Here is a 12033-nt window from a genome sequence, read left to right as displayed (position 1 = left end):
TCCCTCCCTCCCTCCCTCCCTTCCTTCCTTCCTTCCCTCCTTCCTTCCTTCCTTCCTCTCTCTCTCCCTGTCTTTCTTTTAATGTTTATTTTTTAGAGAGAGAAGGAGAGAGACAGCCTCCCTCCCTCCCTCCCTTCCTTCCTTCCTTCCCTCCTTCCTTCCTTCCTTCCTCTCTCTCTCCCTGTCTTTCTTTTAATGTTTATTTTTTAGAGAGAGAAGGAGAGAGACAGAACATGAGTGGGGTAGGGGCAGAGAGAGAGAGGGAGACAGAATCTGAAGCAGGCTCCAGGCTCCGAGCTGTCAGCACAGAACCCGATGCGGGGCTCGAACCCACGAACCAGGAGATCATGGCCTGAGGTGAAGTCAGACGCTTAACTGACTGAGCCACCCAGGCGCCCCATTTCTTTCTTTCATCATCAGGGTGAGTTGGATTGTTCTGCTGGACTTGGGGATGTGCTCGGCTTAGCATCTGTTGCATCTGCTGGGCCCTGGCACCACACGGTAAGGCTCACTTGTCATAAGAGTGTTTCTGGCCAGAGGACAAGGGTGGTTGAGCCAGTTTCGCTTGGAGTGGGGAGAAGGAGACTTCTCAGCAATTCCTTCCACCAGGAGGAAGGAGGAAGGCGAGGAGGCAGCCCGCAGCCACCCGCACCTGTCATGACCCTCTACTTCCGGTGCAGTTCCCTTCTTCGCGTGGACCTGTCTGTCTGCTGAACTGCATTTCCACGCCCCCCCGCCCCCACTGTCAGCACCACACCCTTTAGCAGGTAATGGTTGGCTGCTTGTCCAGCCTGTGTGTCTTCCCCCCCAGTTAAGACGTCAGCTTCTGAAAGGCCTCCAAGCAGTTTCCTTCCCGCAGCAGTGAGCACTGCACTAGGCACCCACATGCATGTGAGCTGAGTCAGTAGTTCAAGAAATGCTGCCACCCATTTCTTGATGCTCTGAGCCTGTAGCTATAGTATGTGACGCCCCTTCTTTCTGTGTAGGACATGGAGCCTACAGCTGGCCTGACACTTCTGTCCTTTGATGACCCAACTTCCGTCCCTGGATAGATACTGCCAAAAAAAAAAAAAAAGGGTTTATCACATGGAAAAGGTCTCTATTGGCATTTTTACTTGGATGAAAGTGTCCCAAGGAGTTTGAGCTTCATGTGTGACCAAAGAGTGTGCATTTCTCATATGGTGATGGAAGCAGGAAAGCAGAAATGGTGACCAATTTAGGTCAGATGTGGGAGAGGAATATCTAAGTTAATTTTCTATACACCTGATTTTCTAGCATCATATAAAAAGTATATCCACCTCCATGCCTTTAAGTTAGTTAGCAACTAAATACTTAATATATTTTGGGATTTGTTTCCAGAAATATCTATTTTGATTCACTGACTATTATTGTTAGTCAAGATTGGGCTTTTTTAAAAATTTATTTTGAGAGAGAAAGAGAGAGAGTGAGAGAGCAAACAGGGGAGGGGCAGAGAAAGAGGGAGAGAGAGAATTCTAAGCAGGCTCTATACTGTCAGCACAGAGCCCTACATGGGGCTCAAACTCATGAACCATGAGATCATGACCTGAGCTGAAATCAAGCCTCAGACACTTAACTGAATGAGCCCTCCAGGTGCCCCAGGACCAGGCATTTTTAATTGCTGTGGCTTTAAAATGTATTTAAACATATGGCAAAATAAGTCTTGACTCACTGATTTTTTTCAAAAAAAATTATTCTCATTGCTTTCTATTTTCCTTGATGATCATTTTTCAATTTCCAATAAACTTTTGTAGAATTCATTTCTTTTTCTTACTAGTTATTGCTGGTATATAGGGAAATCAATTTAATATCAAAACTTTTAAATTAATTTGATGGATTTTATGTTGGTTTCGCTATTGTTTTCAATCATATGATTTTCTTTCTTCATAATAGTTATAAATTTTATTTCTATTTTTTTTCGTAATGTACTGACCAGAGCAAAATTTTACAATGCTGGTGTTACTAGGAATCTTTGGTTTATGCTGATTTTACTGTGACAGTCTCTATTATTGCACTGTAAATTATGATATAAACAATCAGCTCAAGATATTCTATCTAATTTTGAGAAACTTTTTTTCATATTAAATCTTTTTTCCAATGATTGATATTAAATATTAATGAATGCCTTTTTTTTTTTTTTTTTAGTTTTTTAACTTATCTTTGAGAGAGAGAAAGAGAGAGAGTCAGCATGAGCCAAGGATGGGCAGAGAAAGAGAGGGAGAGAGAATCTCAAGCAGGCTCCGTGTAGTCAGCACAGCCTGGCACAGGGCTTGAACTCACAGACCGTGAGATCATGACCTGAACCAAAATTAGGAGTCAGATGCTTAACAGACTTGAGCCACCCCAGGTGTCCCAATGCCTTTAATTATATTAAGGTTATCATGGTTTTCTTACTTATACATACTGATTTGAAAAAATATACCTATTCATATTAACAGAAAAATTGTCTGCAGCTCTGTTTATAGTTAATATGTGTAAATGTGATGTGTATGTCTGTGATAAACCTTATACGAGCTTGACAATTTTAAACAAATCACAAGGAAAGCAACCAGATCCTGAAGTCACTTTTTTAATTCATTTATTGAGTGTGTTTTCAATTTCTTTTATGGATTTGGGTTTATACCAATTTCTTTTATGTTGAGATAATTTTGATAACATTTGTGTTCCAAGAAAAATCTGTTTCTTTAAGATTTAAAAGTTTATCACCATGGACATGTACGCTTTTCTGGCCTTAAAGAACTTTGTATCTGATATATGTTATCTGGTGGAAGAAAACAGTGTGGATGCTTGCCTGTCCTTGAGTGGGGCAGGATAAAAAGAAAGAAAGACAGACAGACAGACAGAGAGAGAGAGAAAAGGAAGGAAGGAAGGGAGGGAGGGAGGGAGAGAGAGAGAGAGAGAGAGAGAGAGAGAGAGAGAGAAAGAAAGAAAGAAAGAAAGAAAGAAAGAAAGAAAGAAAGAAAGAAAGAAAAAGAAAGAAAGAAATGTCTCCCCTGAGATGCCAAACCACTTATCCACCCTCAGACAGATTTGGTGCCAGAAATCATTCTGCCAGTATATTCCAGAAATCTAGTTACAGTAGTCATGGGCAGTATTGCTCCCAGGGCATCTGGCAGAAAGAAAAGTAAATCTCCAAATGGACACTTTTTAAACATAGGCCTCTGAGAATTTCTCAGATAAAGTTGCCTGGAACTTTAGGCTCGTAACAGGGGAAAAAAAAAAAAAAGATATCACGAACACACGAGGAAAACATCATCATGAGCATAAGGCAATAGTTATCCCAAACAACAAAGAGGGGAATCAAACTCATAAAAGACTGCAGATTTCAGAACAATCACACAATAGACTACACTGACTATGTTTAAAGAAATAAAAAGAGTATTGATAGTGTGGCTAGAGAGAAAGAAACAATCCAAATTGATCATGCAGATCTGAAAAATGTTTACTAAGGAAGAAGAAAATAATTTAAATTTGAAATTCAAGGGACAAAGTAAACATGAGAATAAACACAGATAAAGGGAGAACAGTAAACTGAAAGATAAATCAGAAGAAAACACATAGAATCGAGCCCGGAGACAGAGACGGAAAATATTAGAAAGAGACCGAGACACATGAAGACAGAATCCGACCACCTGCTCTATCTCTAACCTGAGTTCCATGAAGACAGACTAGAGAGAAGGGCAGAGCCACTAGCTCAATTATTTCCAAAATTAATTTCCAAAACATGAGTCTTAAGATTCAGAAAACTCAGATGCAAAAGAGGTAAGCAAAACAAAACTCACACCTCAAGATAACCAATTGAAACTGCAGAACCCCAAAGGCAAAGAGAAAACAATAGAAACATCCAGACATAAAAGAGAAATTACCCACAGATGACCTACAATCAAATTAAGACTCGACTTCGTAACAGCATCAGTAAAAGATAACCTATATGCACAATATCTTTCAAGTGCTGAGAGAAGATATTTTTAATCTATTATTACATGCCAAGGAAAACCATCTTTTGCAAATGAACGTCACATAAACATTTTTAGGACAGCAAAAGCCTTCAACAGAACCTCATTTAGGAACTTCAACTTGAGATACAACTTGGGAAAAGGAAAATGACCCTGGAGACAAGATGTGAAATCTAGAAGGAAGCTGTAGATGGATAAATATAAACAAATATTGAATGTATTAAAACAAAACTGAATAAGTGAATCCTGAACCAAAAAAAAAAAAGCATATAAAATCAGAATTAAAGTACTCGAAGTTTCTCATATTATTCCGAAGAAAGGTAAAGAAATTAACTTTTGACTTTAATATGAATGCTTAAGTCTATGGGTAATCCCTAAAAACAGAAACCAAGGATGTAATTTCCAAACTGGTAAGGACAGAAAATGGAATGGGAGTAAAAGTGGCTTAATCAAAAAGAAGGCAAAATTTTTATTTATTTATTTATTTATTTATTTATTTATTTATTTATTTTTAATGTTTATTTATTTTTGAGAGAGACAGAGCATGAGCAGGAGAAGGGCAGAGAGAGAGGAAGACACAGAATCTGAAGCACGCTCCAAGTTCCGAGCTGTCAGCACAGAGCCTGATGTGGGGCTCAAACCCACAAACCGTGAGATGATGACCTGAGCTGAAGTTGGATGCTTAACAGACTGAGCCACCCAGGCGGCCCTGAAAAAATTTTTTTTTAATTTAATTTTATTTATTTATTTTTTTAAAAGAAACTTCTTTTAACATTTTTTAAAAATATTTTTATTTATTTCTAGGAGAGAGAGAGACAGCGTGAGCAGGGGAGGGTCAGAGAGAGAGGGAGTCACAGACTCTGAAATAGTCTCCAGGCCCTGAGCTGGCAGTCAGCACAGAGCCCGACGCAGGGCTCAAACCCACGAACCACGAGATCATGACCCAAGCGAAAGTTGGACACTTAACTGACTAAGCCACCCAAGCGCTCCTTAATTTTAAAAAGAAACAAAGAAATGTTGGAAAAGTGAAACAAATAAAAAACAGAAAATAAACTTCAAGGCTTTCCTAAATGTAAAGATGTTCACAACATCTTGTTACAAGCTACAGGGAAATAGCCAGAAACTGGTAACATAGCTTCAATATAAAGCAAACAATGTCAGAAGTAAAAGTAGAAATTGGAAATTATATCATATTCAGGACAGATTTTTAATATACCTCTTTCAGTAATTGATCAAGCAGAGAATTCATAAGAATTTAGTTGATTAGAAGCACACAGTTGATAAGATTGTTCTAATGGACTTACTAAAACTTAATTCAACAGCTAAAAATTTCTATTCAAGCACCCAGATAACACTTAATGAAAACAGACTATGTATGAAGCCATTCGAGAGATCTTAGAGTATCATTAGGATCACATTCTCTGACTTAACACAACTGAGTTAGGATTTGCTTTAAAAATGTGTTTTATTATAAGTAGCATCGGGTCTTTAAGCATATTTAACCTGTTAGTGGTTATTTTTATGACTCCTATGACCATGAATCCGAGGCAGCTCATGTACTCTTTCAAGACAAGGTTCTCTTTCTGTTTGGAGAGCAGGGGACTTCTAGGGCTTTGATTATAAGTGTTTCACTCAAGAACTTCTGGAGCTCAATGTTCTATCAACGAAGATGGTAATGCTGCTTTGCTGCTACTACTGAGGCTCCTGCTGCTGTTACCAACCGTTCAAGTCTTGACCCCCACTCAAAACTGTAGACTAATGGCTGTTATAACACATAAAATAACAAGTGCTGAGGATATGGAGAAATTAGAACCTTTCTGGCATTGCTGGTGGGAACGAAGAAATGGTGGGAAATTGATACAGGGATTCCTCAAAAATTTAAACACCGCATTACGATATGAACCAGCCATTTCACCTCCAGATATGCATCCAGAAGAAGTGAATGCAGGTCCTCAAAGAGGTGTGTGCACACCTATGTTCATAGCAGCATTATTCACAGTAGCCAAAAGGCGGAAGAATGCATTGACAGATGGATTCATAAACAGAATGTAGTCCTTCCACACACTGGAATATTATGCAGCCTTCAAAAGGAGGGAAATTCTGACGCCCTGCTACAACATGGATGAACCGGAAAGACATCATGCTAAATGAAATAAACCAGTCATAAAAGGACAAATATTACATAATTCCATTTATATGAGGTCCTTCAAGTAGTCAGATTCATAGAGAGAGATAGATATGGTGGTTGATAAGGGCTGGGGGAAGGTGGAAGTAAGGGTCAATGATTAATGGGTATACAGTTTATATGGAGAGATTAAAAAGCAATGGGTCCGGATGGCAGTGATGGTTACAGGACAACGTGGGAGTACTTAAGGCGAGACCACTGTATACTTAAAATATGTTAAATGATACGTTTTATGTTATGTATATTTTACCACGATAAAAAAAAAAAATCCCAACACTGCTGTGCCTATATCTAGGAATAGTCTGGCACTGTTTTGACATACTATTGGTATAATAATCAATATTCCTGCTTTGAGAGAAGCTAACTCCGTTATCTCTTTCTAAAACTGCTTTTAGTACACTAGAGACAGGTCAGAACAAGAATATTGTGTGGGGATGCGTTCCATCAGTGTAGTACTTCATATTTGCAGAAGGATTTGTATGCGTCCTAACCCATTTAATCCTTGTGACAGCCTTATAAGGTAAGTAGTATTGCTCCCTTTTAATTGATGTAAGAAGGTGAAGCCTGAGAGATTAAGTTGTCCAGGACCACCGGGCTGTTAGGATGCTTGGGTTCAAGAACTTCTCTTCGGACGAAAGCCATCGATCTTCCAGTGTACACAAATAGTTGTCACCTTGCTGTGGACTTATGTTTAATATGCCAAAAGCAAAGAGCTGTGCTTGTAAAACTGAATAAAGAGAAGAAAGGGGAAGATAACATTGGCTTCCCAGTGACCAAGGAATAATGAACCATATTTGTGGCTCTTTACCATGCTCTATTTCCAAACCTTCGTTGTGTTGAAACTCTGGTTGGCTGTTTGTATTTTTGGACTTCAGCTTTGTATTTTGGGACTTCAGCTTCTACAAATACCATTTCATTTGGGGGTTGAGGGAGCCTTCGCTTAAAATCTGTTGTGTTAGGTTGTAGCTATTCAGATTTTAATCTAAATTCTCAAAAATTTTAGTCTGATTCCAATAAAACCAAGAAGCCAGGTTGTTCTCTCATTGCCGTGTGAGAATCGTTGCATCTTGGTCTTAAATTTCCTTTTTTACCTTTCTTCTTGTCCTGGATGGCTAAGTGGGAGGAGCCTGGGAACACACCACAACTGCCCTTGGTAATTTTTCAAGTCCTCCCTAGAACAAATAGCTGGGTCAGCGCACCTCCAACTTCTCAGCACGCAGCTAGCCCTTCACTCTCCTTTGAAGCCTGCCATCGATAAGCCAGCTCAGAACCCCAACTCTTGTGCCTCAGAATGTCCACCCAGAAGCTTTCTCTGTCTCTGGGAAGATTGGGTACCTTACGGAAGAGGGGTGGTATTGACACCCCGTTGTTGAGCAAGCCTTTCTGAATCTATTACCTAGTCACATAAATAACATTCTCTGAGGCAATATGGGTGACAGGATTTTTTTTTTAAGGTTTTATTTTTAGGTAATCTCTACACCAAATGTGGGGCTTAAATTTACAACCCCTGAGATGAAAAGTCCCAAGCTTGAGACGCCTGGGTGGCTTAGTCAGTTGAGCCTCCGACTCTGGCTCAGGTCATGATCTCACGATGTGTGGGTTCATGCCCCACATCGGGCTCTGCTGACAGCTCAGAGCCTGAAGTCTGCTTCACATTCTGTGTCTCTCTCTCTCTCTGCCCCTCTTGTCCACTTGTGTTTTCTCTCTCTCTCAAAAATAAGTAAACATTAAAAAAATTTTTTTTAATTTATAAAAAAAGAAAGAGTCCCAAACTCTGCCGACTGACCCAGCCCAGAGCCTCATGACAGGCCCTGAGGCTTTGCAATCCTTGGTCCCCCCCTTGTGAAACCAGTGGCCAGTCTCCATGCCCCTGTATTTCCTGCACAGATTCCGAACCAGCTGTCCCGCCTCTTACATATAAAAACATTTAGGAGCACCCACTTCACTTTAAAAGGCTTACAACATATTTTGGGACTCCTTTTCCTTGTGTTTTGCTGTAAAATTCATAATCCAGTATTCTCAGAGCAGTGGGAAGAAATGAAGTACCTAAAAAAGTAATGCACACCCACCATTTGGGCAACACCAGAGAACCTTTTCTTTTGTATATATCTGGTTTATTGCTTCTAGTCTCATAGCTCACATTTATTAAGTGCCTACTCTATACCAGAAATTGTGCTGAGCACTTCACACACATTATGTTATATAGTCCCAACCACAAACCTGTGCAATATGTGCTACCATTCCGATTTTACAGCAAACAAAACAACAGCCTTGAAAAGTAAAGAGAGTAAATGGGCCTATAGCAAGCAAGGGGCTTATGTTGTTCAACAGGGTTTTTTTTTTAATGTGTGAAACTGTACAAACCAACCTTCAATAGGTCGTCTTATCCTTTATAATCCTAAATTAGAATTTTCGGAATCGGGCTTGCCAACCCCCATCAGTCCCTTCTACACATTAATATTTTATGTTGGCAAAGGGTGGGGCAAGCACCAAATATCTTAATATTATTTTTATGCATCTCAGATCTATTATTTTCCTCCCAGCCTTCTCTTCTGCGTGATTGAAACAAATAATAATAATAGGAGAACCCTTAATGCTCCTGCCAAAACTATATTTTTTAATGCCTTGACCACTCTGTTTTAAGCTTAAAACTTCACTCGATTTTCTATATTCTGTGAAAGAGTGAAAGGTACAAAGCAGATGTACATTTTTTGAAATTATGAAAATATAGCAAAAAAAATTCAATGGCAAACAAAATTGGAAAGTAGCTCCATGTTATGAATAAGGGAGCTTGTTCTCTTAATGCTATGAAAAATATTATGAGGTCAGGCCCATATTTAGAGAGAAGGTTGAGTTTTTTAAGTGGTAAAGATATTTTATTTTATTTTACTTTTAAATTTAATTTTATTTTGTTTAACGTGTATTTATTTTTGAGAGAATGAGAGAGACGGAGCACAAGCCGGGGAGGGGCAGAGAAAGAGAGAGACACAGAATCTGAAGCAGCTCCAGGATCTGAGCTAGCTGTCAGCACAGAGCCTGATGTGGGGCCCGAACCCATGGACTGTGAGATCATGACCTGAGCTGAAGTTGGACTCTCAACCCACTGAGCCACCTGGGCATCACGAAGATATTGTATTTTAATATAATTTCAACAAAATATTTTGCAACCCATTAAACATAAAATGAATGAATATTTACTGGACATCTACTTTGTTCTCAGAATTTAAGAAGAACATGAGCTATATCAATAAGAAACAGCTCTTGCCCTGGAGACCTTCTAATTTAGCAGATGAGAGAAGATGAACACAATGACAAATTTGATTCTACCCAAGGCAGAACTTACTAGATGTTCTTCTCCTTCCTTCCAGTTCTTTAGTAAGACTTAAAAATGTGTTCTTTAAAATACGTTGGGGGGAGAGGGCTGGGGGCCTCAGTCGAGTAAGCATCTGACTCTTGATTTCAGCTCGGGTCATGATCTCATGGTTTGTGAGATCAAGCCCTGTGTCAGCCTCTGCGATGAGAGTGTGGATCCTGATTGGGGTTCTCTCTCTCCCTCTCTCTCTGCCCCTCCCCCCAACTTGTGCAGGCGTGTGCTCTCTCTCTCTCTCTCTCTCAAAAGTAAATAAACTTAAAATAAAATTAAATTAAATAATAACATTATAACTCTGTTCTTTTCAGAGAAGTTTGAGTTTGAATTTCAGAGAGAGCCTCATTTTGTGGTCATAGATTAGAATCTGTTTCTATTTATTATCTGATTATTGTGATTTTTCTCTTAACTCTGGTTTGCAATGCTGACAGACACTTGCATGTTACCATCTTTAAGGTGTGTCTTTGTGTCCCTCTTCTACCAGAGTCCTCAGAAGTCGGACCTTCCCTGGTGGTTCACACCACTGTCCCGTTCGGAGTTACATACTTGGAGCACAGCACCGAGGACGTGCAGGAGCTCATCTTCCAGCAGCTGGAAAGCATTCTGCCAGGTCTGCCTCAGCCAGTTGCCACCACGTGCCAGAAATGGAGACATTCCCAGGTAATTGGAGAACCCAGGGGTAAGGTCACAATTTTCTTAAATTCAAAACTGACTGGGTCAGCAGAACTGACTACTTTTTCTCATCTTTGCCTCTCTGCAGTAAAAGAAATGAACAGTGTGATCTCTGAGGCAAATACGTGTTTCCCTCATACGTGACTGTGAACTTCTACAGGTCTTTTTAGCCCGTTATTTCCCAATAAGCGATGCATACGATTTCCCCCGGACTTATGTTCAAAGGCTAGCATCTCAAGACTGATGCACCCTGAAAATCTGGGGTTTCCTATTTGAGCAAGGCAGGTCATGTATCAAAATGCAGCTGTTTCTCTGGTTTTTTTCTAAATCAGTACTGTGGTTATATAGAAACCACTTTAACCTCCCCAATTTTTTGCAGTATGTTAGATTAACCTTGTAAGTGTATTTCGTTACCACAGTTTTCAATTTTATTAAGTTCCCACTTTGGTTTTGACTGCCGCGAGCAGGCTTCTTTGGGGCACAAAGATGAATACCTGTATAATTCAGCCACTCCAGCTGGTTTTCAGGGTTGGATCAGTATGGTGACCACTCTAGTGGCCCAGACCTCAAGCTCTTTACACTAAGTAAATGTTGACTTTTGCGAAAACCTCTGCATATCCCAACAGAAGTTTGTGAGTATTTGTAGAAAAAAAAATCTTTTGACCTGTAAACTCAGTTGTAAAGCCATTTGGGGATAGTGGAGCAAAAGTCAGAAGGAGAAAAGCAGTGACTTGTCTTCCCTCCCCCACCCCCAAGATTTCCGAGCCTGTCAATTAACCAATTTATCAGCACGATTGGCTACCCACATTGGGAAGCCTCTAGAAGAAGCGGTACTGTGAGAAATTGCAGCAGAATGTGTACATCTGAAAGAGCTAGCCAAAATCAGAGGAAATGGTAAATTACTTCCTAAAATGTTGCAGCATGTCTGTGTGTTTACTCGTGTCATCTCAAGTTCAATTATACAGTGAACCTTTAGGGAAAATATTTACTTAAACAGATCATGGTCACTTTAGAAGACTTTGCTCTTTCCTTCTAAAAGCATTGAAAGATCTCAATAGCTAATGTCTTTAAGTGATACTTAATTCAATTTTAGATTGGCTTGAAAAAGAAGAAAGGGAAGGCATCTTGTCGGTATAATTTGAAGCTAGATATATTACACAGCAAGTCATTTTGCAATTTATAAATATCCCTTTAAAAGAAACAATATTTTGTGAGTTTCTTCTTGTGATTTCTGCAGAATAATTTAATCAACTGAAAAGATGGGTTAAAATCACCTTATTTCTTCAAATTTAATGTGTTAATAGAAATAGATGTGTCCTAACCACAAGATGACCTATTCAAAGTTGTGCAATATCACAAAATTTAATAAAAAAAATATCTGAATACAAAGTACATCCAAGCCATAGCAATGATTTTCATTACAATTTGGATGCTCTCTCTTGAAATTGTCCCAGTGCTTTTACAGCTCTGTGTCATGGAATCTGCGTTGGCTGCAGTCTGAAAGGGAGTAAGCCGTTGCATTTAAACTTAGAACTTTGCATTTTCCACTCTTCGTAACCTTCTCCTAGCATAACATTGTCATTTATGGCAGAAATCTTGCCTACATTGTGAAATAGACAATAGGTAGATAGGTAGGAAGATAGATAGATAGATAGATAGATAGATAGATAGATAGATAGATGAGAGAGAGAGAGAGTGAGAGAGAGAAAGATACTCTCCCATACCACCTTAGAAAAAGGAATCTGAATGACAGATCCAGAGACATAATAGGATTTAACTAGTTTTTAGTTGTTGTTCTCAAGAGAACATTTCTCCAGTGCTTTTCAAAGGTCCAT

General features: G+C 39.3%; 1 protein-coding gene across 1 annotated transcript in view; it reads left to right on the top strand.

Annotated features, from left to right (window-relative positions):
• Positions 1-12033, top strand: part of RNLS (renalase, FAD dependent amine oxidase) — a 56739-nt gene that overhangs the window by 24558 nt on the left and 20148 nt on the right. The window contains exon 3 of the mRNA XM_039238528.1: positions 10011-10186. Coding sequence (XP_039094459.1) covers positions 10011-10186 — 176 coding nt within the window. The remainder of the gene's footprint in view (positions 1-10010; positions 10187-12033) is intronic.

Source organism: Hyaena hyaena, unplaced genomic scaffold, assembly GCF_003009895.1.
Source record: "Hyaena hyaena isolate Hyena2069 unplaced genomic scaffold, ASM300989v1 scaffold_141, whole genome shotgun sequence".
Lineage (NCBI taxonomy): Eukaryota > Metazoa > Chordata > Mammalia > Carnivora > Hyaenidae > Hyaena > Hyaena hyaena.
The sequence above is the reverse complement of the archived record's forward strand: the minus strand, read 5'-3'. Positions and strand labels throughout refer to the sequence as shown.